At 36.8% G+C, this 27,605-nt stretch overlaps 1 protein-coding gene across 5 annotated transcripts in view; it reads right to left on the reverse strand.

Annotated features, from left to right (window-relative positions):
- Window positions 1–27,605, reverse strand: part of LOC120541666 (adenosine kinase-like) — a 562,677-nt gene that overhangs the window by 265,698 nt on the left and 269,374 nt on the right. For 4 of the 5 annotated variants that reach the window (XM_039773555.1, XM_039773528.1, XM_039773547.1 and 1 more), the window contains exons 5-7: window positions 22,399–22,571; window positions 15,329–15,379; window positions 2,893–3,001 (exon numbers count right to left, since the gene is read on the reverse strand). In XM_039773555.1, coding sequence (XP_039629489.1) covers window positions 2,893–3,001; window positions 15,329–15,379; window positions 22,399–22,571 — 333 coding nt within the window. The remainder of the gene's footprint in view (window positions 1–2,892; window positions 3,002–15,328; window positions 15,380–22,398; window positions 22,572–27,605) is intronic. The other variant, XM_039773538.1, reaches the window with a different exon arrangement.

Below are 27,605 nucleotides of genomic sequence, written 5' to 3' on the forward strand. Positions count from 1 at the left end.
AGAGAAAGACAAAAGGACTGTGTGGCCTGGACTTCGGGGGATCGGTGCAGGAGGCACTGGGTTTGGTAGTGCACGAAAACTGTAAATACTGTATATAATAAAGGGTGTGTGGTGAAACTATGTTGTCCGTCTGCCTGTGTCCGGGCCAGCGTTCACAGTACATACTAAACTTCTTTGTATTATTGCTTCATAATATAAAAAAAAAACAACATAAAAATACAGCCCTGACCAAAGCACTGTTTATTTACCAGATTGCCTTTAGGATATCTTCTCCTCATTCATTCATACACACAACACCTCACTCAACTGAGGCACATTTCCTACCATCTCCGAACATGCTCTGATAAACCCACTTCTCAAAAAACTAACACTCAATCCATCCCTAGTTAACAATCATAGACCTGTCTCTTTCCTTTCTTGCCAAAACATTTTAACGGGCAGATTTTAACCAGGTCTCTTCCTTCCTTGCACAGAATAGACTCCTCGATACCAACCACTCCGGCTTCAAGAGGAACCACTCAACTCCATCTGTACTGCTGACTCCCTCCACTTATTTAAGAAGCAATGGAAGACCCATTTGTTCTATGAATATCTGTCTAATTGAGTGAATAAATAAATAAATACATGCTCTGTGGTCTTTTAAACTGTTGGTTAATTTGTTGTTTGTTTAATTGCCTTGTTGATTATAATCTGAATGTAAATTATTAGTTATTACCTCTTTTCACTTGTGGCAATCAACTTTTGTTACCTGTCCTATTCCACTTGCTGAACAAACAGGCCCTAGCCTAATTTAACTCGATTACGTTTACCTCTGTTGTAAGTCGCTTTGGAAAAAATGCCTGCCAAGCAAATAAATGTAAATGTAAATATTCTGCTTTATTACTTTAACAACATTAGTTGACAAGCTCTTCAATCTCACAGTGATGATTTTTTTTAAACCTACTATTCCTAGTCTTGATTACCTTAATCGATTTACCACATGAAAGACTGAAAGTTGGCAGAGTAAGGCAAGTTTAAAAAAAAAAAAAAAAAAGGATCTTAATAGCTGTTACTTTGTAATAAAGATTTCTCAAAGTTTATTACCAAAGTTGTTGGGCTTTGATGTGCAGGGCTATTTACATGTACCAGTAGTGGAACTGCTAGATCTCTCTCTTTTTGCCTGTTATTCAAGACCAATGGCCATTGGCAATTCAGCTTCATGGCAGAAAAAATGTGCATTTCTCATTACTTGACTTATATATTTTTGAAGTGCCACATTTTACCCATGGAGGTGAGATAGGTAATCAACTTACAGGCATTAAAACATTTATGCAGATAAAATGCTGTTGTTAAAAGCACAGTTAGTCATTGTGTTTCAAATAAAACATGTCATGAGAAAGGCCAAGTGAAGCTCTAACTATGGATAGCCTGCAACAGCACTTATTTTGACACTGCAACAAAAAGGAGACACATTCTTATTTCTCACTGGTGTGAGGCTACCGAACTTGACAGAAGAATGTAGAAAAACAATGAGGGTATCAAATATATCTGGTAATCCTATTGGTATGTTTAAACAATTCTGCAACAAATTACTAGTTAATAACTGTGCAAAACTGTGGGCTAACCTTGTATAACTCTTAAAACAGTTGAAATATTTTGTATTTACAACCCCTATAGTAATAAAAACAAAAAATAAAAATTTATATATTCCTAATGTTATCCAAAACACATTAAAATTAAATATGCATAAATAACTTCATTGCTTACTTAATTTCCTGTGATTTTAATTAGCTACAAATAGCAGTATTCAAATCTAGACTCTAATCTAAAAAAATGCTTCCTAAAAACTTACTATCTTTGAACTGACTGAACTAATCTTAGAAAGGTGTTTATATAGATATTTTTATGCATACATACAGTACACACGGATCTAAGAGAGTTTTCACTAACTAGCTAGCCTTTTAAACTCTGACAAGTAAAAGAAACAGACACTGATGCTTGTGAATTTAGTGTTCTTCATTCACTACAAATTAAACAGAATATCAATGCAGTTCTCACTGAGGGAAGTCTACTTCTGCTAGAAGGTAATGAATCCTTCAGTATCAACTCAAGATGTTCAATGTGCCACTCCAAACACATGATGTGATATTATCATATACTCATCTTTTTCTTTTAAAACAAAACAGGTTCTGATTAAATAAAAAAAAGACCTGACATGCGTGATTTTTATATAATGTGACATTCCTTTTTCAGTATCTGTTACCATTATATCATTCCACATTTTTGATCTGTTGTATCTGTTGTAATCTACAAATACATTTTAAGCTAAAATCTACTAGACTAAGTTTTAATTTAATAAAATATAAATCTACTCAAATTTATAACTAGTATTGCAAAAGTAAATTTTAAATTGGCCCTATAATTAAAAACAGTCTGTAACTGAAATTTGTAGAAGGGTTTAAAAATGTAAATCTTGGTGTCTGTATCAAGTATTGTGCTACCTGAAATAAGTTAAAAGTAATAGCATGACAGTTCATAGTCATTTGTCAATTTAAAATGAGAACATTTAAAAACTATAGGGTATCTGATAGTATGATGATAGTTGAACCAATATTTGTTAAAAATAACTAATAAGTTGCATATTAAGTTTACACAATATAACATTTAGTATTTATGCAATTCCATTACCATTCACTTTGGAAAAAGCTATACAGATGCTGAAAATTGCCACTGTATTTTATTTACTTAGAATGGGAAAATGCCAAAAAAAATGCTCTCACCAACAGTCACATATTGTATGCGAAGTTAGAGTGTTTCAAGAATACGGCAAAATAGTTAAAAAGCACAACTAGAGTGAAAAAATTGATATTTTATTTTTTATCACCTGAAATAAATATCTGTCAAGTTACTTACTGCAATGTAGTAGACCTTTGCCTTTTCAACAAGTTTCCAATTTTCTTCTATATCCAAATGATCTTCCTTTTTGTAACAATTGGCTGCTGCAAGGTTTGCAACAAGGGACCTGAAATAACAGAGGTTGTGTTAATCAATGACTTTACATTTCATTTTTTTTTTTAACAAATCCTTTAACTGCAATGATTTGTATTCCAGTTTTAGTTTTAATTCATTGGCACAGATAAACTCAAAAAAGAGTTCTCAAAAAATGAACATTGCATTGTTCCTACTGGTTCTACAATAAAGAGGCAGAAATAATTCTGGGCACTGCAGCAGCATCATCCATGGAATAGATGTCACATTAGTGCTGATTATGATTTTCACAATGTGCAAAGCTTCTATAAAATACTGTATTTCTCAGAAATCGGAAAGAATGCCAAACACAAAGTAAAACAAATTACCTCATTTGGAAGATGACAAGTGCCTTTGAACAGGGATTTGCTAAGCTACTAGCTGGTAGGACACATGTACATTACTGTTTACTTTAAAATACTGAACTATTATACTTCATATTTAACTTATAACACAATCTTCGTTGTAACTGTAAAAATCAAAATGCACAGTGCCTTATATATGATGTTGCCATTCATTTCACAACCTTGAAAAAGTGGACGGTAAAATGAAAAAGAACAACAGACACAGGTCTGAAAGTCACTAATAAATAGCCCAGGAGACAGTTATTTAAATATTAAAATGTACTTTATGAAAATTTTTATATTCCTTAAAACATCCAATCACTTCTAATCTAATTTTTAAGCATTGCTGGGGGGAAACACTTGTCCAGGCATTTCTGACTACAAGGTAGAAAACAACCATGAATGCAGCCCCTGTCCATCTCAGGAAAGAAATTCACACAAGCATTTATAAACACACTTGTAGCATCGAATCTGAGTCAAAAGAATATGGAAAATCTTCTTTTGACTAATGAAATGTCAGAGGCAAGAATTCAAATCCAGTCCTTGAGCTGTAAGGTGGCAGCTTTAATGATAAGATTAAATTAAGCTAGTGAAGAGCAATATCAGAATGTATTTGCAAATGGAAAAAAGAAGGTAAGATTATTTTCATACTCAAAAAATAGAGAAGGTTAGAGGCAACATTTGGTGGCTCAATAGATTTCACTAAACATTGGGTCTCTAACCTTTTCTATTTTATCAAAATGTAAAATAACCTTTTACCTATCTCTAAATTACCACTGGTTCCTAAGAGTGCTCTACTTTATCTTAGCAAGCAATAAACCATGGTAAAACTAGACTAGATGGGGTTGGGTTAATCCAGTGGCTGACCGTGCATTTCACACCTAGGCCTTCAGTAGTGCTCCGTCTGAATCAACCTGCCCCTCCAAAACTAATTTATGCTTATAAAAACCATCTTAATATGCAGAAATACAGTATCAAGAGTCGCTGCATCGCAGATAGATAACTCCTGTAGCCACAATAAATGCCTTTTGAATAGACAAACCAGGGGTGAACAAGTTCCTTTCTACTGCAGCCAAAGCTGCGACACACATAAAAAACATCAATAATAACTCATAAACTTGTAATATTATTTAGGAAAATCGCAACATTTAACTCACCAAAAATTTGGATAATTTGTAAACAAAATCCATCCTCCTCTCTTTCCTCAAAAACAGTTCAACTACTCTGTCGTACAGATTATCTGTGCGCTTCAGTTCCATCAAAAAGTACCTTTCTATCGCCATCGAAGCTAATGCTGAAAGTCGAACCTGCCCTGTCTTATTTCTGGCATAAGTTTTAATTCGCTTTAGGGCTGAAAATGTTCGCTTGACAGAAGCAGTGGACATGGGAATGGTCACCACCAAATATACCAATGTGAACAGCTGCCCCATGCTCTCATACAGATTTTGCTGATGAAGGAAGTCAAGGAGAAGTCAGTTCTGTTTTTAGCCGAGACAGATCAAAAAGTGCTCTGTGGCTCTTGTGTTTAACTGGAGAAGGCTGCATGTGGGAAATTTTTCTTGTATTCCCAAATCTTCTGGGGGTCGAGGAGCATGACAAACATCAGTTTTTCGTGGTCTTGAAATCTGGTCTGTGTCTGGTAAATAATATTGTCCAGAATCCTGCCATGGAATTGGCGGTAGTGCACGCAGGGATCTTGCACTCGGAGCGCCTGTGGTGCGTTCAGTGGCCTTGTAGAGTTCCTTATATCGGCTTCTATCCAATCAATGGGTCCGAATACGATTACGTTGCCGTACGCCTGCTAGAGGGCCCTACTGATACCAACTCAAAATCTGATTGGTTGAAGCAACAGTTTAATCGACATTTATTTTGTGTTAGAGGACCTGCAGAACAGATTGTGAAAGTCTCTTTGACTTTGACTCTGCCTGACAACAAATGATGGCTGAAACGTGATTGGTTAAATACTTTAATACGAAAATACATGTCTGGAAGCAGCACAACCATCGGAAAAGCTATGAAAGGAAGCGGACAGACTGTTTTAAATTATTTAATAAGTATTCATGGACAAAATATAATTAACACCAGTTTGTGATTCAGATATTTTTTTAGGCCAGCAGAGAAGGCCTTGCAGACCCTGACGGCCCACCACTGGGTTAATCTTTATTCTGAAGTGAATGAGTGGTAACCCAAGACAGAAAAACACAATCTATTGTAACTCCATATAGTTTATTTACTGGTATTTATAATGCTCTGTATTAGATTAACTAAGTGGGCCCTGCAAAAGACTGGTGCTCCATCCAGTGTGAGATCCTGCCTTGATAAGCTTGGCCTCCACCACCATGAAATGAATTAAGCAGAGCTCAGATTATTGTCAGCATATGCTATCATCTGATACCATATAATTAGCAGTAAATATGGCACAGTAAAAACAATAAGCAATACCCTCTTCATTAATCAACTATACACATTTAAAAATGTAATATAACATAATAAATTATATTAGACTTCAGAATGCTCAAGTGTAGTGACAAGTTATAAGCCGATAATCAGCATTAGAATGCTTTAGAAGCATCAATGAGTAAAAGAGCAATGCATAAACATACTGCAATACAAAAAGCAAATACAAAAAGAAACCACAGTTTACTACAACACAGGGGTGGGCAAAAATAGATTTACAGTTGTGAGTATGCTAAACACAGGGTTTATTCTTGTATTATTATTTATTTATATGTTTTTGTCTGTTTTGAAAGAAATGTAATCTGCAATGCTCGATGTGGCTGCTTATTTAACAGTTATTGGACGATTAAATGGAAATAAAAAGCAAAAATTCCTAATATTACAAGGATCTTGCTATACAAAGGAGAAAATCCCCAATCCTGAAGCTGATGTAGTTCATATTTCCAGACACAGAATAACAAGAAAACCTGTGTAAAATGAAGAAATGCACAAGAGTGGCTGCAGGTCTCTTGACTGTTTTACATATTTTACATTTGTTGTTTTGATGATTCTCAACAGTCTAATGTGGAAACATAATATAGTGCTTTAAAAATATTTTTAAAGATGCAGTGTCCAAGTATGAGATGCATATTATGGGATAAAAGTACAGGAACTAGTAGCTAGATATCAGCTTTCATTAGGCTCCCAACATCTTAAGCCTCCCATTTGTTTTCTTTCAAATTTTTCCGCTTACTGCTGTATTAACAATTATCAATTGCTTTTTGCATATCCTTCTGTACAGTAATATCAATATTGTTTGATGCTCGGTTTGCTAATAGCTTGTACCAAACACAGAAATTTTTTTAACACGTAAGTATTATTCACCCAATCTTTGGATGTCACACACAGGAGGACTCATGAACAAGGACCATTTATAAGACCATTTATACTAGCTTAGGTATGATGCTTTTTAAATGAAGCAGATTAAAATTAACAGATTAATTATAATAGCATTAAGTGAGGAAAAATAACAGTAACTCATCTGTCAAACAGCACCCATGCAGAAAGCTCTACTATAACCTGATGTCTGTTTGTATAAGTTCATGGATAGTGCATTGACACAGATCAGCCAAGCTATGAATATCACTGTACTGTACAAATTATTAATTTGTGGCAGAATCAACTGATTACAGATAACTGTATTCCTTTATTTAGGAAATGACCCTGCAGAGTGAAGATCAAACTGACCTGGATCTAAATCCGGAACCCTGTCACTAAATGCATGGAATATGAAAGTTCTCATTGTTTCTGTGCATTGTTTTTCTCTGCTTTTCTCCTGATATCTGTGTTGAAGTGTGTCTGGGGTCCAAAGATATTCCCTTTAAGTTATTTGGTAAACAGGCCCTGTGTATGCGAGGCACCTCACCCATGGCTGGTGCAATAGGCTCTGCCCCCCCATAATAGCCCTGAACCGGATTAAGCAGGTTTGAGAATGTTAGGCTTTCAACTCAGGACCAGCTGTCCTGTTTTAGTGGTACAGAATGACACAAACAGTTGCTAGAGATTGGATAATACTTTACTGCATTTGGTATGTACCAGGTGTTATTTTTACAAAGTACAGGAAGCTTATGAAAGTGAAGTATATAGAGTAACAGTTTCTCCACATTCTCCTTAAGGCCTGATTTTTAGGTACAAAAATTTCAATCAATGCTCAGAAAGCATGTCTTTTATAAAGTGTATTTTGCATAGAATAGTATACGCCTGCATGGCAATTTCTGATTTCTGTTCTCTTCTTAATGTGTACCATGTTAATAATCAGTTTGAATAAAAATTATAAGAAAACCAAATCTAACACGTTAAAGACCACCAAATACAATGCAGACTACCTTGTGTGTCTTCCCGTGGCCTTTTCACTGAAAACAGGAGGAAAAGTTTTTTATTTTTCAGTCTTACTTTTACACAAAATGCTACAGCCTACAGTGATAGTGGATCACATTGATTTCTCAATTGACAAACACCTGTTCTTGTTTAAAAAGTCCCTTTGCACAAAAACTTAATTTGATTAGTATAATCTACTCACAATGTAAATTACACATTACAGGGATTGTAAGCTATCCAGTTTGTTCATAAAGCAGTAATATCCGATAAGTTGTCATTCCTAATAAAGCTATGCATAGATTAGGGTTACTGTAATTTGTAAGAGTCTCAAAAGTACAGTAAGTAAACACTCAGCTCCAACTGGATTTGCAAAAGGGAATATCCATAACAGGCGAAATTGGGGAACAGGCTCCTGATAACATCTCTGACACAAACTGGATCTCAATCGGGTTATATATTTTAACAAGTTTAAGGTGGAGGGAGAAGCACAGTTTTAAAGTGACTTTGAATATTTTTTCATATAGTCTGAGGAAGAAAATTTTAATTTCACTTTATATGTATACATACCTACACACATACAGTATTTATTTTGAAAATGAACTATTTTCACATAGCTTTTGCATTATATAACAGCAGCTAACATTTAATATTTGTTTTAATTTAAAATTAAACAATAAAAAAGTTCAGTCACATAAACTGACTATGCAGTACACTTGCATAACATTTTCAGTAGTAGGAGGTCCAAGTGAGTAAATGTGTTTTGACAGTGTTGGAGCCCGTAAAGGTATTTCATTTAGGAGAGCAATATAGTAATTGAGGACATTAGAAGAGTCAGTATATGTACTTTTTTCATTTCTCTCTCTCTTTACATTATTTGTACTGAACCAGACACAAACAGCCAGAGGAAAAAAAAAAACACGTCAAAAACCAGATATTCTTTCAGTAAAGGTTTTCTTTCTGTTGCTTAAGCGCTAATGACTTGCAAAGTCCTAACTTTGAATGGTCACTTTGGATTCTTACATAGTGGAGCCATGCCCTGCTCTAATTTGCATCACGTTGCCAAACAACACTCAAAAATGCCACTGCCGATGACAGAAAATAAAAAACAAACCTTAAAATAACAAGAAATAAAAATAAATAACACATCAGAACTAATCTAAAATATCCTGACTATGATGTTAAAATAATTAAAGTAAAACTAGTAATTTTAATACAAAAGACTCTTTATACACACAAAAAGAAGTAACCATTATTTTTACTTGGGTATATGTTCTTCAGGAATTTGTTACACATAAGGCAAATCTATACTTTTTTGGAAATTAAGCTTTTGTTTATATATAAAACCATCTTGCAGCAAACAGGCTACAGTGAAAGAAGCTTTCACAAATAATTCATGTCACACACTGCACTGAGGACATAAATTTAACATGACTCTGACATTTTAATATTGAAAGGATTGTTAATAAATTTCACCAAGATGATGCACATGCTCAAAATTTCTAGTGGCACAGTGGATACAATGCCCCGTTACATAATTCCTGTTCTAGAGTATCTGGTGTGTGCATTATTTTTACTACTGGTATGTTGGCTTCATCCCACAACCTAAAGAAGTATAAGTTATAATAATTAAGGATACTAAATTGAGCCATGTTGAGTAAGCGGATATATTTGAATAAGAGAGGTCTGAAATTGATTGCTCTCTTGGTCAAGTGTGTTCTTGCCCTGTGTCCAGCTGTTCAGCTCCACTAGGTTCAAATACATGCCCCGTGTTTAATTATGAATGGATATTTATGACAACAAAATATGTGAAGTTGGCAGTTATTGCAATTTAATGAAAAACATTTAGTTTGTGCATCTTATAGAAGTTTAAATTAAATTGAAATTGCACTTATTTTCCACAAAATGAAAATTCCCGTAATGTAGTCAACACTAAACATCATAAATATGCACTGTACATTATAATCAACACAATAAGATTGTCAATAGATGAATGTCATATTTCTTCATTATGTAAATTTTTGAGTGAGTCTTGTGCTTAGTTGACTACACACAATAAGTCCCTCTTGCACTCAAATGAAACAGCAGTAGACCAAAGGCAACTTGGCTGCTGTTACAAAACTTTGTTGTTGTTGCATGCACATCTAATTCATTCCATGTGGGAAAGCAACTTAAACTTGCCAAATCTGCAGTGCATGGTTGTCATTTTGTATTTATACAAATTAAGGAAAATCTGTAATAAAAGATGTGCTTATACAAAATGCATAAAGTTGTCAGATTAAACTGTACCACAAAGAAAAAAAAAAATCAGCATTTTCCGTGGGGTCTATACATTAAACGTAAAACATGGCCGCATAACATCTTTTCAAAGTATAAAGCATACATAGCAACAACAATGAAGTGCAATAATGCATAAAGCAGGAATAATCAATCTAGAAAGAGGAGACTGGAGGTCTGGTGAAGTAGCAGGTTTTTAGAGTTATGTTTCTTATAAAAAGGAAATTTAAGTCTCGCACCAGAATTCTTGTGTAAAGAGCCTTCACCTTTTTCCTCACACACTATAAAATCAAAATGAAATGATAATGTACTACTTGTGGTTATGTGAATTAATTTGATAACATTTCAATCACAAAAGCACATTAATTTGTTCAAACTTTTAAGAACTATTTTTTGGTAACAAGATCAGGTATCAGATACTAGCAATTTAATTAATCTTTTTTCTAAAACTTCTTATTGTTCACTGTGGATGTTTCTAAGAATTATATTATTCTAGAACTCACAACAAAAAAAATTTGGATAGCAGTGCTAGGGTGTAATCTGACATCCTGATTATAGAAAGTTAAAGCTGACACTTTGGGAGAAGAGTATCCTCTAATTTTTAAAGTAAATTTTATTTTTCATGCATGGAAAGGGAGCAGCAGGAATTAAGTATGTATAAACACTAGATGGCTCACCAGTCAATCACAGGTGACACTCATGGACACATACGGTCAGCTTCTGACTAATGATGTGGCGATCAATTTTAGCTGCCAATGAATCTTTCAAGTGTTGTGTGTAAATAAAGATGGATACATGGGAAAATGTTTAAGAAGATGGTATCTGCACATCTAACATGATATTATCCAGGTGATTAAATGTATTAATATATGTTTTTGAACATTAATGGTGAAAAAAAAAAAATTGTTTTGGTAAAATTTAATTTGCTATGTATGATTCGAGTATGGGCAGGTTTCTGTCTTTTGCTTGATGCTGCAGGGCAAGCCTGAAAATAAATGGAAGGATAGATATTTAATTTCTTGTATATTTCAATACCCACCACAACTGGTTATTGTGGAGGCACTGAAAAATGAACCCAAAGCTTTATGTTATTAAATTTGTCCTATAGAGGCATTTTTAAAGGGGCAGCCTATTGTACTGTCATAATCTACAGAAGATATTTTAAACTTCTGCTAAATTACAATGCTACCTGACTAAAGACAAAGCCATTTTTGAAACAAGGTATAATTATAGAATTTGAGAGCTCAGAGTTAATATTAATTCATTAATTGTGTCAGATTCTTGCTTTAACCCATCTGAAAGTACTAGGAGAATAATAGACTGAATGGGTGAGTTAGGATGAACCTTAAGAAAACTAGATGCTTCAACCCTATTTTTTTTTGTATCTTTATTGAAATAACTTGAATCAAAGATCACCAGAAATACCAGAAGGTGAAAAAGAGCACTACACCTTCCATTCAGATGACTTCAAGGAAAAGATAATAAACAATGTAGAGAAATGGAAGCACAGTTAACATCAGAATTACCAGAGCCTACAAAAAAAACTCGTAAATCCGGCCCACCTTAAATCCCTTCACAACTCTTTGTCAGCCTCTTTTGTCTTCTAAATGTGTCAATAAGCCCAAGCAGCCTGCTATACCACACCCAAACCAACCCACTGCCTCAGAATGGGCAAGAAGTTCTCCCAGTTCCTGCCTTGATTGATTATCTGGGAGTGACCTACCCAGAATTGTAAGGAGAAATAATTTGATGTGTGCTTTGTGTCTTCAACAATCTGTGTAAACACATCATTAAAACTGAAACATTTTTCATGCTTTAGTAATAAATAAAATGTAGACATGAACTGTATAATGTGTGAAGGCTGATGGCCAAATATCAAATACAGTAATCCCCCACTATATCGCGCTTCAACTTTCGCAGCTTCACTCTATCGTGGATTTTATATGTAAACATAACTAATATATATAATGCGGATTTTTCACTGCTTCGCGGGTTCTGAGGACAATGGGTCTTTTTACTTCCTGTACATGCTTCCTCAGTTGGTTTGCCCAGTTGATTTCATACAAGGGACGCTATTGGCGGATGACTGAGAAGCTAACCAATCAGAGCACGCAGTTAAGTTCCTGTGTGCTGAATGCAGTGTTAACCAGGAAGTCTCGTCTCGCTCATTCAGCATCAACGTGTTTCGCTGTGTAAAGAGTTAACTTTTGTTCTCTTTTGTGTTTATCTTTGTGCATAGTCAAGGCCTTCATTATGGCTAAAAACTATCTTCTCCTGCTACTGCTTCAATGAGGCTATGATTCTTTTTATTTAAAAAGTAGGAAAGGAATATAAGATCTACAGCCGCAGTGTCCTTTTAACCAGAGTGCAAAATGAATTGTAAGTGGATGTAATAAGGCAGTAGTCTGGATGGAATCTGCTTTAGGAATTTGGATTGAAGTCTGCCGGAAGAAGAACAACGGCGGTGATATACAGTTGCCTGAAGAGGTTCCTTTAGAAGAGCTGCAACGCTCTCCTTTGTTGTGCAGTAAAACTAAACTCATCGTTATTGGACAAGTCGTCGTGTAATTGTTGGTGAGTATAATCAATTTTCTACTTACAGTACTTAGTACATGTACGTACGTTTAGTGTCACTGTACACACATTTACTGTATACAATTTTTCCTGCAATGTACGTATTTATTGCTGGTGGCCTATCTATTGCAATGGCTGTAACATATGTGATATTGGAGACACTCGATATCTTTAAAATAATATTTAGGTTTTACTGTATATAAACAGTGTGTTTACATACATAACTTCAATGAATCTTACCTAATATCTAAGAGAATACAAAGGGTTTATGCTGTATAACTGTGCAGGGAATATTTATAAACAGTGTGGGAGAGTTTATAAGGGCTTAAAATATATAAAAATAACCATACAAACATATGGTTTCTACTTCGCGGATTTTCACCTATGGCGGGATTGGGTCTGGAACTCGAGGAGGGATTACTGTAAACAATTTCACAAAAGGTGCAAGTACAATATGCCAGCTTCCGTGGTGTATCAGTAAGATCCGCTGACTTATAATTTGGAGGTCGTGAGTTTGAAACCAGCTCTCCGGCAAATTTATCGTTTGAGTAGTGAGCTGCTCTTATTGTCAATATTATACAATAAAAACATACATTTGATTTGTATCTGTAATAGCCAGTGTAAATTTATACTACTAGTAAAAGTTAGCGCTTTTATTTTCACTTTTATTCTCTCAGTCACGATACAACACCCCTCCACCCCAGATCTGACATGGTTGCTTTTTATCTGAAACTGGGAATAACTATATGTGAGTGGTGTTTTGAGACAACGCCCTGACGCACAAATGCTGGTGAATCTGCCTGCTTCAGATCTCACCGTCACTTAAATTTTTTTTTATTCAGTTTTATTGAGTGTTCCTACTCACACTGAATTAGTATGCACCTTATGGTCCATGATGTCAAAGCCGCAATGACAAAAAACAGAGACATATGTATATATGATATTTGGAATAACTCATTTTATGACCTGTATAGTACATTTTGGAAAACATTTTGGCACAGATGCAACATTATTCATATTCATTTGCACGCCTTCTTGCGCTTGTAATCAGTTACCACGTTTTTTTTTTTTCCCCAATCTTGCCAGTGTCCGCTTTTGGGTGCATGGTGCTGTTTCTTTTTTACTCCAGGACATGCAGAGGAAAGAATAGTACAGAGAAGTCAGTTATGTGCTATATGCAATCATCAGATTCAAATGTTAACAGTTCCCACACACCCAAGGACCGTCCTTTCTACGTTTGTGACATGTGTACCTGTTGCAATGTACACACTTCTCTCTGTGCTGTGGTTACTATTACACTGAAGGGGCTGGGGAAGCAGCGGTCTTGGAATAGAAGCTAGTCAATGTTGCATCCTCTTTTACTTTATCCATCGGCTTTTCTTGTTAGAAGTGACGACAAAGCTCCTCTGCAAGGTGAGCCATGAACACCCTTCTTTTCTCAGTGCACCATCCCCCCCAATTGTATGCCTTTTACTGTACATGTGCATTGAACGCCACCAAGTCAAGCTTGTTGTAGCACAAGCAACCGGCCACCTGCATGCTCCTGCCGCACTAAATAAGCTCACGCCTTGTGCTGCACGATGTCAACGCAGCACCGGAAAAAAAGACAGAGACAAATATATGTGACATTTTGAAGAAATCATTTTATGATCTGAATAGTACCAATCAGAAAACATTGTTGAACTAATGCAATATTATTTGAAAACGAACAGCGTCAGATCAGATGTAAATGTATGGCATTTCTTCTATAAGTTAGTTTTTTTTCAGTCTTATTCTTTCTGTCACGTTCACGCTCTTCCTCGACCCTAACCCCATTCTGATCTGACTCTAACTATCAGTGCCAGTATAAATTCACACCCGATCTGATGGTTAATGCATGGCCAACACTTGAGAACTTGAGAGGTTGCACAATGCTAAACACTTTAAATGAAAGAAGACAGGTGTTCCATCCCCCACAAAACAGAGTACCAAAAGTGACTTGTTCTAAGAATTCATTTAAAAAAAATCACCAGCACATTTGTGATGACAACTATTAAAGTTGTGCTTAGTAATAAAATACGAAAAATAATTGCTCTTCTTTAGTATAATGTGAATAGTCAGCAAGTGCATTACCTCCAATTAAAGGATTTGCAGTGATAATCCTGGGAAATAATTACTTTGTCAACTGAAAAATGAAAATTCTACCCAATCAAAAGTTCTTCCCTAAACTAAAACTTATTTTGCATGAACCAAACCAAATTGCAGTAGATCTACAAACTACTGCTAAGTGGATTTATTCAATTTATTAAAGGGAGGAAGTTCCTTTCAGAATTTTTTCACCTCCTTCTTCTAAGCCCAATATTCTTTACACAAAGAGAACACACTGTTCCTAAATAAATCCCTTCTGGTCTGTCTGAACACCAAGTAACATCAGTATTGTAATAAAAAGGTTTCTAGTTTGACATAACATCTGCACAAAGTTTTAACTGTAGAAAACAGACACATGGCATTTGGAATTCACACAATTAACCACTCAGTACATAAACTGGAACAAAGTTTTTATTAGTTTCTATTTGTGCTACATTAAATTTGTCTAATTCAGTACGAAGAAATTGCTCTGAACAATTCTTCATACATTCACCATCTTCTTGGTGTCCTGTTATGTGGGCTGGGTGATTTTATTTAAACCTTTTTAAATATGTAAATAAAATCATAAATGTATATAGCATTTCAAGGACTGAATCAACAAAAATTACATTAGATGGTAGAAGAAGTAAGCGAGACATTATGATGTCAATGTTTTTGTTTTTCTTCCACAGTAAGTATCAGTTACTAACCTATAACCATGGGTTCTTCCAGCCTTGGGGACTTTTTCGTATGAGCACATTCTAGATGGAGAGAGAGGCAGGAAGATAAAACATTACATTAATTGTTGTTTTATCCTTCTTTTTTCCTTTGCAACTCACATGACACCTGCATAGTTATACGCATGTGTGGTATTATAAATAATACAAATTCATACCTGCCTTACAAAAATTTTGTTGATTCTTAGCAGATGGAAATGATGAAGAGCATTTTAAAAGGGAAATAGCTGCACTAAATAAGCCAGCTCACCATAACCATGAAACAGTCAAGCAAGGCACACTCCGTAATTTCTATTCCGTACATTGGTGAAATATTCAGAGGCATGTGCTGGCAACTCAAATATAGGTCTACTTTCAACCTTAAAGAAAAATGCAGTTTGCAGCTCTCAATATGGTAGTTATATTTTTATACACATAGCATTCAATGTCTGAATCACAATTTAATTGTATGGGTGGTAACCTACCAGATAATGTGTGTGATTTGTCTGCAAGTTGGCAAACATCCGCTACGGGTGCCCTCTCAGTTGCGAGAAGCAGATCATAGGATGTTACATAGTCAAATAATGCAAAGAGTACGCTACACGTGTTTCGCCCTACTTTGGGCTCATCAGGCATACAAACTCCACTGCACCCCTCATCGGGGATCGAACCTCGGATGTCAGACAAACGCACTTCGATTGTGACATTGTGAGAAAAGAAATCTTCTTCCAATTCCACATTCAGACCATACCCTCCCCAAACAATTTTTTTAAAATTCCTTCTTTAGTCGATATAAATTGGAAGGCTAACTAGATCACAGCCGGAGTTTAGCAGTAGCTCGTGCGTTTAATCGTGCTTGCGGGATGACCAGTGTGTTTGAAGAAAAGAGATCTCAGACTGGCCTGTATGTCAATCAAGTGGCAAATGCCATAGGGAGGATATATGAGAGACTAACGTTTAAAAAATATATTTTTTTAATGCAACGCGATCTACCTGCACTACCTTTGCGATCTACTGGTTGAACACGATCGACGCATTGGGCACCCCTGATCCAGAGACATAAATACTACTGTTACTACTGACTACTGTGATTTTTTTTTTCTTCTTCTACATGCAAGGCGGCTAGGTGACTAGCTCTATGTCACACTGTGATTAAGTTGATGGGAATAGTCAGTATTGTGTTTTACAGTCTAAGGTCAAAACTGTTATGGCCAACTCTAAAATAACATTAAATCTAATTTCTTAAGGAAGCATTAGAATATACAAAAGTATATTATGACAAATACAATATGTCTTGTAATGACTTTTTTTGGGAATTTTTCAGAAATAATTGGTCAACTTATGGAATATAATTAATTTATTTATAAAATATTTTGTGGCCAAATTGCAAATACAATCTTTATGGTGAAATGCCAATTTCTTAATTGTGTTTTTTAATGCAAATGTATCAATAGTTAAAATACAAAAAATATGTAGCCATTGTAAATGACTAACTCTCTGTTGCAACAAAATTGGCAAAATGTAGCAGCAACGAATTGCATTTTTTTCTTTTCATTCAATTGTGAAGAAGAAGAACCCATTGTTGAAATTTTACAAAGAAAATGCAGAGGTTCCCATTTCCTTATGACTTACATGAGCAAATCTGAATACATTCTTTCTGTTCATGCATTTGTCTATAGCAACTCCATTCCCTTAAAGCCCTGACAGCAGCACCTATATAAAAGGGAGACTTAGGAATATCTGAAAGTCATTCTCTAAGAGACTCTTTCATTTGCTGGCAAATTGTACTGTTATGGTAAGTTCAAATATTAAATACACAAACATTGTTTAATTTACATACTAATAATAAAAATGTGAAAGATAGCTATAAGTTATTAATTTTGTTCATTTTACCTTTCTGATTAACTTTATACTGAATTAAATCAAACCAAATCAAACAAAACAACTATCAGAAAAATTTTAACATTTTAAATTTTTGCATACAACAATATCTAAGTATTACCCACATTGTGGTTTAATGAAAATTATACCTTATCCATCCATGTCTCAATATTGTTCATCTACCACAATCAGGGTCACAGGAAGTAACATGTTAAAATGGAGTTAAATGGGTGCAAAATATGAACACTACTTTAGAAAATGTCTAGGACTACACAATTTGCTACTATTCTGTAGCAACTTTACTGTATGTTTGTATTGTGAGAAGAAAACAACAACAATTTGGTAAGGACATAACAAGCTTCAAATGCGGATTAGGAACTTAACCATATTAAATATTTAAACAATAAAGTAAAAAACATGCCTGAGCTTATGCAATTTCAGCAAAAAAGATCACTGGAAAACTTGTAGATGGACACTTAGAGAAACAGAGATAATTCCTGTGTCCTCTCTTAAATTAAGTTGAATTATCTTGTATTAAATTTTGCATGAGAATACCTAAAGTTTGTTGATAGATATAGTAATCAGCATTTTATTACACTTGCACATCTCCAAGCTTTAAAAGATTTTTGCTTTACACAAAAACTTTTTCTCTGTTTAATAACCAGTAGTAAGTAAAGTTTCCATTACTAAAATAAAACTTACTCCCCAAAATACTCACATTTATGTCTAATGGAGAAAATGAAGTACACTTTCTGTTTTATGTGACCATAAAGGTTGTGGCAGACAAGGCTGACATACTGTATCAGTAATAGACTAAATTTGTCCCCAGTGAACAGAATACAGGCAGTCCCCGAGTTAAGTACAAGATAGGGACTGTAGGTTTGTACTTAAGTTGAATTTGTATGTAAGTCGGAACAGGTACATTATTTTAATAAATGCTATTGTTGACCGACTGTAACCAAGTGCTCTGCCAATGAATGATGGAGTTTCACCTCTCTCTGACATTTTTATTATTTATACTTTATTTTCAATGGTGATGGTTTTTCTCTTCTTCACTATATCACCAGCACTTGCATCAGATTTGTGTTTCAGAGACATTCTTGAAGGGTGAAGACAAAGGTTAAGATGAGCTCTTCTGCACAGCACTGTACACGCTATCACAACAGGAAGGCACCCGTCAACACGTCTGATGTACTGACAAGAAACAACTTCCTGCTATGTGAGTAACAGTACAAGCAGGCTTGCTATAGAGAATGAATGGGGGCGGCGAGGGGCAGTTCATCACCCGCCCACCACACAGTCACCTCCACTACAGTTTGCTGCCTACAGCGTCCGCCCACCGAGAACGAACGAGGTGCGGCCAAAGGCCGGTAGTGAATCATCCACCACCGCCCCCATTCAACAGGCAGCCATCTGAGGCACACTAGAATGCTACCCCCCACCGCCCCATTCATCCTCAAAGGCCTCCGTTCAGCCACAACCGGGTCACGGCATGCAGCATTAACAGCCACCCACCGAAAACGAACAGGGCAGCCATGTGTGGTGGGCGGGCAGTAAAATGCCCCCCTCCACTGCAACCAGCCTGTGTCCAGTCAGGAGCAGTAACTGTGTCGGCGTAGTGGGCGGGCAGCAAAACGCCCCATCTAGCCTCCATCTTGCACACTAGTGATAACTGTGGCTCCAGTGACTATGGACCACGGGTCACTGCTTGCTGCCTGTGGGACACTACACTGCGCAAGCAGCAAAATTGCCGCAATCCCACCCCCCTGCTGCCCCCCACCTCTAGCCTCCATCCAGCCACCGCTTGCAGCGTCCCCAGGCCGAAGATGACGGAGCGGCAGTTACTGAGGAGCATGCGTCGCAGCTGCAGCCCCGTTTGTAAGTCGTAGGTCGGATGTCCGTAACCTGGGGACTACCTGTATACTGTACTTGCATTTATAACTTTTTTTGTTACATTTTGTCTTTACAGTTCTCTCACCCGTACCAATTATACTCAACTCAGACTGATAGACATGATCTCAAGAGGTTTTGTCTCATACAGTAATCCCTCCTTGATCGCGGGGGTTGCATTCCAGAACCCCCCGCTAAAAGTGAAAATCCGCAAAGTAAAAACCATATGTTTATATGGTTATTTTTATATATTTTAAGCCCTTATAAACTCTCCCACACTCTTATAAACATTTCCCGCACAGTTATACAGCATAAACCCTTTGTATTCTCTCAGATATTAGGTAAGATTCATTGAAACGATGTATGTAAACACACTGTTTATATACAGTAAAACCTAAATATTATTTTAAAGATATTGAGTGTCTCCGATATCACATATGTTACAGCCATTACGATAGACAGGCCACCAGCAATAAATACGTACAATGCAAGAAAAATTGTATACAGTAAATGTGTGTACAGTGACACTAAATGTACGTAACATTCATTGTGGTTACTCACCAACAATGACACGATGACTTGTCCGATAACGATGAGTTTAGTTTTACTGCACAAGAAATGAAAGCGTTACAGCTCTTCTAAAGGAGCCTCTTCAGGCGGCTTTAAATAAAAAGAATCGTGGACTCATTAATGCCGTAATGGCGTCCTACAGCAGTGTAGCTTTTCCCTTCCTTCAACATATCCAAAACTTTTACCTTTTCGGCAATCGTTAGCATCTTCCATTGGTGCTTGAGCACAGCCCCTAAAGCAGTAGCAGATCGCTTTGGTGCCATAATGAAGGGCTTGACTACGCACAAAGATAAACACAAAAGAGCACAAAAGTTAACTCTTTATACAGCGAAAGACGTTGATGCTGAATGAGCAAGACGAGACTTCCTGGTTAACGCCACGGAATCGAATTCGGTGCTCCGTCGCTGAGCCAATCAGCACACAGGAACTTAACTGCGTGCTCTGATTGATTAGCTTCTCAGTCATCCTCCAATAGCGTCCCTTGTATGAAATCAACTGGGCAAACCTACTGAGGAAGCATGTACCAGAAGTAAAAAGACCCATTGTCTGCAGAAACCCGCGAAGCAGCGAAAAATCCACGTTATATATTTAGATATGCTTACATATAAAATCCGCAATAGAGTGAAGCCGCAAAAGTCGAAGCACGATATAGCGAGGGATTACTGTATATATTACTATTCTTAAATATACTAAGAAAACTCAATAGGGAAAATTTTTAACACATTGCCTTGGTGGAAATAGCAGAGTAGTTAATTTTATATGTTAATACATTGGGGAATTATAATGTATTAGCCATGTGCGCCCAACTACGTTGCGCGTGCTAAAGTTGTCTGTGAAGGGTTCCCTGTTTAAATGCGGCTGCCAGTCGTGAACTGGGCCCTTCATCGCACAGCATTATGATTTTTTATAAGGGAAACAAAATTACAAAAGCAAACCCTTGGACATTGATTCGATAGGAACGGCCTACTTGGAATCACTGTCCGAATACTAATTATGTGGTGGTGTAGGAGCATTTCTGCTTCTGTCTGTTTACAGTCCGTCTCGTTTTCACAACGCTATCATTTCCTCTCACAATGTCTTCTCAACCTTTCTCCAATCTTGCAGGTTGCTTTGTGGCAATCCAAAGAGTAAGGCAATATACACGGAGCAATGGTTATAAAAGGGAGACACATAGGTATCCAGGCTCTTTAAAGCATAAATAGGGATCACTTCACTGACATGTGAGCAAGCCACGGTACAACTGTGAGATGTGCACCACTCGCCGGCTACAACGCAACAATAATAATTTCCGGAACGTGCTGTTACATTGTCATTCATTTTACCCACTGTCTTTCTTTCATTCATATGTTACGTAGGCACGTACCTTTTATCTTCGGCAATCTCATACTCTAACCTGGCCTCAGGAGCTAACCAGCGTAACACTGTCCACCACCCCTTTCGTTATTCCGGCACATTGTTGACATCTGTGAGTAACAACAACGTACTAAACTGGAAGCTGGTCTACGCATGCGTGGAATTCGCGGACAAAGATCAAGATCTAAATGAAGATCTCGTTAGTTAATTTAAATCACAACAATTTGTTTAGTTTGAATGTCTATGTTTTGAGGTGTGACTGGAGTACTACAGTCTTCAGTAGTATAAGCCTGGAGGAGATTCTTAATGCAATGCCTATGTTTTAGCTGTCTCTCTACTCTCTCTCTACTCTCTAGTGCTTCTTCTTCTAATTCATTCGCGGACAAACAAAGATCAAGATCCAAATGAAGATTATATATAGGGATTACTCTTCTAACTTGGTGCTAGCTCAGAAAACCTTAAAACACTTAAGGAAATACATTTTAAGGTTAAGTAAGTACAACAGGATTTTTAAACGTGATTAGAAAAAGAACACAATTTATATATAGAGTGAAAAGATTTTACCTTTATTTACTTATTTCTTTTTTACATAATGCATAAGAGTTTGCTTTGCTTTCCTTTCCTTCTTTCTGTTTGGCTAATAAGATTCAAGATACAGTACTTCAGTTTCCTTCTTTATTATTATTCTTTGCAATATAAAATCAAAATAGAATAACACACAAACTTTGAATTAATTCAATGCTGATTACATATTGACCAAAATTAAACAGGGGATTTACACATATCTATATCATAATAAAAGAGGGTGATGCACAGGACGCCTTATATCCAGCGTCTGATGGCTATGTTCCCACAAGACTTACCGTTGTTATTTTTGTTTAGCACACTTCACTGCCATCAATAGTATTCATTACTCCATTGAGATTTTAAAAATGGACTAAAGGGGATTAAAATATAAAGGAAGAATGTGGTGGCATATTCACAAATGTTAGTGCATTCCACATACAGTAATAAACTGACTGGGATATGCTGAAAAATGTAGCGGCTTTTATTAGCACAAGCAGTCACTGTTACCATGACCTGTAAATAGCTGTGACATTTTTTTAATGAATAATCTGAGTGGACAGGTTGATGATATTTTCAATAATTGCTACAGATACACTAGACAAGCCTCAGCAAAGACTACACAATGTTATTCTCATTATTGAAATGTCTTTGTGATGTGCCAAGAAAAATAAACAGTTGTTTATGTGAAGGTCAACCAGCTTGGGGGGATTGTGTGGAGAAGCAAGTTGGAAAGCCAGCACAATCTAATCTCTGGTACATCCTGAGGAAATAATAAAGCAACTCCCAAGGAAAAAACGTCTGACCTGTTGTCGCCAGTTATACAGGCTGCACAAGTTCCTGTTGGCTCCAAACTCTGTTCATAGTAATGAGCGTCAATATGGGCCTCTTCTGCTTTCCTTTTCAGGATTTCGCCAAACTTATCAGTGCCAATACAGCCAAAGAATGTGGCAACCTTATGCGGCTGTTGAATCATCCACTGCACAAAAAAAAGAAATAATAAAGTAAGATTTATTTAATCATCACCTATACATATTACAAAGTCTAAACTATTCTTTCAGGATCAGGATTTTGCTTAAAAGGTGTCCTTGAAGTACAGAATTCATTTATTGCACAACAGAAGTATCACAGTGCTAAGTGCACCTGCACATAAAGGTCCCTGCTCATTTCTCAAGTTTATCAATGCCCTCTACATGACGCATGCTTATGCGCCAAATTAGATCTGCAAGGGACAGAATGTCCTTCACTCTTGAAAAGCATCGGTCTTGGAATTAGTTTCCACTTCAAGTATGAAACATTTCCTGCCTTACAAAACAATGATAAAACAGCCTTTTCATACCTCGGTGTACTTGACTTTGACCTCAGATGATTAATTGTTCTACATGCCGGTATGCTGTGCTTGCTTGTTTTATTGTAGCCTTGCCTTTGCTGCAGACAGGCCTCAGAAGGAGACACTTGCATCCAATTCCTTAACTTTATATTTTTGAATATACTGCAACTGTTGTATAAAAATGAGTAAGCAGTCATCCAGTTTATTTTAAGAAGCTGCAATTCTACCCTGGCCCACATTTTTTTAATAAGTTGGGGCCAAAGATGCTTAGCAATTATTCACTGCAGTAAAAAAAAAAAATGGGTGGAAATTCAGAAAAAGCTTTTTTTATTTTAATCTTCAAGAGAACTAAAACTACTTAAATCAAATCATCTTGGAAACATCCAGCTAACCCACACATAATCTGCAAGGCCCACGTCCAACAATGAATATTTCTGGCAACATTTTGAGAGTTTAATCAAAGCCCTGTCATAATGGGATTCCACTCCGTTGCAAAAAAATATTTTACATGCTCTCTTCTATTATTTCAGTTAACACTGTACGAGAAGGCAGGTAGCATTTTTTCTAATACAGTGCAGTAAAAACAGCATAATACTATTTGTTTTGAGGAAGTAAACTGAATGATTTCAAAATCAAATTCAGCTGTTCAGTTAACAGGAAAAAGTGAGCAAAAGTGGTTAACTGTCTTATTTATTTTGCCAAAGAACTTTTCAAGGTGTACAGTACATGACAAAAATGTAGACTGCATAATATCAATGGTTGTCCATTTGTTTCATTAACATCACTGAGACTCTAATGCTTCGTTACAAAGTACTGAAATCTTATCAAAAAGTAGTACAGTACCTACAAATGTGGACGATCTTGCTACTAAAGGCTTTATACACAGTACTAAATATTAGCGAAACAATTATAAAGCAGATTTAAAATATAAATACTGCTCAAATGCTCTGTTGTGAATTTCTTGAAGAACATCAAATACAAGGCAATTGCTAAATTCAGATGAGTTGGGGCACAATCATTCACATGCAAACATACTATTGTGCAAATCTACAGTGCCGTGAAAAAAATCCATTAAAGGCAAAGGGCAGTCAGCAAAACTTTGTCAACAATGAAGTTAACCACAGATTTTTTCAACATAATGTTACACATTTCATGAACCAAGTGACTTTTACTGATCCCAAATACTAAGGCAGAAGGTTGTTAGAAAATCTTCCATTCTATATGCTCCTCATTTCAGCAGTTTAGACAGACCCTTATTATTTATAAGGTCTTCACCTAGCTGTCACATTACTTTTAATCCTGTTTAACGATGTGTAGTAAGAAACATTCACAAACTGATTTGATTATAAATATAAAAATTTTAATTTATGTGCTATTGAGACTACTTTAATAATTATAAAAAACTTTAATAATCTATCTCTTCATTATCAATCAATCCCACTTAATTGAGTTTAGGGCTCTAGAAATCCAGAGCCACTTCCAGCCACATTGGTAATGTAAATACTAACTCTGGACAAGGTGCCAGTCCACCATGGGGCACATTTGCATGTACACTAAAACTCTCTCATGCTGGGCTACTTCAGAGGCCCTAAATAAACACTTACACAAAAACCACACAAAAATACAGAGAGAAAATGGAAACTCCACACAGTAGCAGTTTAGATTACAGCAGCACTAACCACTAATATTTCTATTGCTCCTCTGTGTACTGTATATTGAACTACTTCAGTTAGTAGATAGAATGCTATATAACTGAAGTTCTCTTCTGTTTCTACAAATGCATGTCTAGAACCCACTCAAGACGAACAGATTTGCAAAATGGATGGATAGCTGAACGTTGACACTGAAGGAGTGACTCCACTTTAGCATTCAGTACCATTTATGCCTGTATTTGTACTGCTTGTCCCTAATGGTAAAGAAAGTTAATTATTTGAGGCTATGGCAAAAAAACTAAATTAAAATGTAAATATAATATCACAATTTTCTGAATGCAAAAAGAAAGAAAAAATACCAGATAACTAAAAAATTGGATTAATTAGATATAGAACTAACCATTGATTTGTGAGACTGGTGGAAATAAAAAGCTGTAGCCACAGTGGTACTTCAGAGTGAACATGAGAACCACTAATATTTTGTACAGCACGTAACAGCATAACCCACACCTGGTAGAGATTTTAAGAGACTACAGGATCAGGTCAGGGAAACAGCTTAGGATCCTTGTTGCCCCCCAGGCACACACGTGGTCCAGTCCCACACCCTCGGAAATGACCATCTATCTGCCACAGACAGGTGTTACGTGGACGTCCCCTTGGCCTGGCCTGGTCTGGCCACTTGGGTCCTCAACAATGAGAATCCTGTGAGCCAGGTCACTCTCGTGGTATTGCACCACATTGCCGTAATGGTGTAACTGACGTTTTCTCAATGCAGGGATTCCGTGAGCAATACCTCGTTCGACACAAAGTTGAACAAGTGGAACCCAAGCATTCTCCAAAGAGACATGGTACCGAAGGAGTCCAGTCTTTGTCTCAGGTCACTGGATAGTGTCCATGTCTTGCAACCATATAGGAAAACAGGAAGCACCACGACTCTAAAGACTTGGACATCCATCCTTTTGCAAAGATATCAAGAGTGCCAAACACCAATTTCCAGCAACCTCATGACTAGGCTCCCCCTCCCCCAAATGATCTTCCAATCCATCCACTGACTTCATAGGAAGAGTCACCGGAGACATGAATGTTGCTGCTGAGGTAAGTAAACCTCTCGACAAGGTCAACATTCTCTCCACAGACAGACGCACTGCTGAAGGCTGTGCCCAAGAGGTCATTAAAGGTCTGGATCATAGTTTTTATCCAGGACACTCATATGCCTATACACTCAGACTTCTTGCTGTGTCTCTCGAGAGCCCTGGTCAGAGCCTCTATTGACTTCGTACAGATCACAGCATTGTCAGCAAAGTCAAGATCAGTGAAACTCCTTCACCAACAGACACTGGACCCCACGACCCTGCCCAACAACCAGACCATACAAGCACTGAACAGAGTAGGAGCAAGAATACACCCCTAACAAACCCCAGAATCAACTGGACAAAATGCACAGGTTCTGCCTCCACTCTGTACAGCCATCACAGTACCAGTGCACAGGTCAACCATGATATTCAGCAACTTTGGCGGGATCCTACGATGACTCAGTATATCCCACAGGTCAGCTCGATGAACTTAGTCGAACTTATTATGAAAATTAACGAAGGCTGCAAATAAACTTTGCCATTATTCGCGTTTGTGCTCCTTGGATCTCTGTAGTCTTCCCTACCCTCAGCTGGATCACCACCTGTGCAATCTCAGTGAGACTGTTTGGTTCACAGCTAACAGGAGGATAAGCCTCAAGAACCATGGACATAGAGGTATCCAACATCCTAGCTGGAGGATCAGTTTTAAACAGCTACTCAAAGTGACCAGCCCAAGGGGTCACAATTGAAGCATCATCCATAAGAACCGTTCCATCACCTGCCCTGACTGCAACTCTCCAAGAACCGAATTCGGATGCGAGTACGGCTTTGATCCATCTGTAAGCAGGACATGGACCACTAGACCATAGATTATGTGTCACTTGTTCACAGATTCCACTAACAAACACCTCCTTACAAGCCCTCAGAGCCCTCTCAGCCATCCTTCTCTGTTTCAGGTACAGACCAGGATTTCCATTAAGTTGTGCACTGCAACTTCTCTCAATGATATCCAAGGAGCCCTGCGAGATGAAACACCTCCATCTGGGAACATTGGCAACCCCCAGCAACCTTCAGGGTCTAACTCAGGTATGCCAAAATGAGCAAAAAAAAAAGAAGAAAAAAGAAAAGAAAGATAAGTTGACACAGCCAAGCTAAAACTATGTTTGGCGACACAGTTAATGCTCCTTTCCAAAATCAGACACTCAGTTATATTTCCTCAGTTTCTTTCAATATGAGTAGCCATATTATTTTCCTGTAAATAAGACTTTACCCATCTTTGGACTGTTGGGTCACTGAATTTTTGCATGAAAGCATTGATTACTCTGTACTCTCGAGATAAGTTCTTGAACATCTTGTGCATATATCACTGCAATAATGGACTGACATTGTGTCTGGAGCTGTTTCTTGTCTTGTACTGCAGTGCTACTGGGAGAGGCCTCAACCCCATGGAATCATGAATTGGAATAAGCAGGTTTGCCAATGATATAGTATAGTGCAATATGGTATATTTATATGAACAAGGAATGATCACATACATACTGTACACATACACAATATATGAATAAAGAATATAGATACTACTTTAGGCAAAGATAAGCTATTGGAACTGCTTTAGTCATCTGGGGCTTCATTTATAGAATTTTGAGCATGAAAATATGCACACACCAAAAAAAAAAAAAAACGAACAGTAAAATCTGTATGCCCCCCAAAAAAATCATATTTATAAAACTTGCCATATGCACATTTCTACACAATTAATTTTTTATAAATCACAATCACCTTGTAAATATGTGTTCGTAAATGCACCTCAAACGCCACCCTGAAACACCCACATATGGAGCATGCTAATCAATCTCATACATATGTAATCACGATGGTGCAGAACTTCATTGGCTGGCAGAGCAGTCTCCGACCTGGCACACTGAGATATCACCACCTGAATTCAAGACTATATGTCT

The sequence above is a fragment of the Polypterus senegalus genome, chromosome 1 (assembly GCF_016835505.1).
Source record: "Polypterus senegalus isolate Bchr_013 chromosome 1, ASM1683550v1, whole genome shotgun sequence".
NCBI classification, from domain to species: domain Eukaryota; kingdom Metazoa; phylum Chordata; class Cladistia; order Polypteriformes; family Polypteridae; genus Polypterus; species Polypterus senegalus.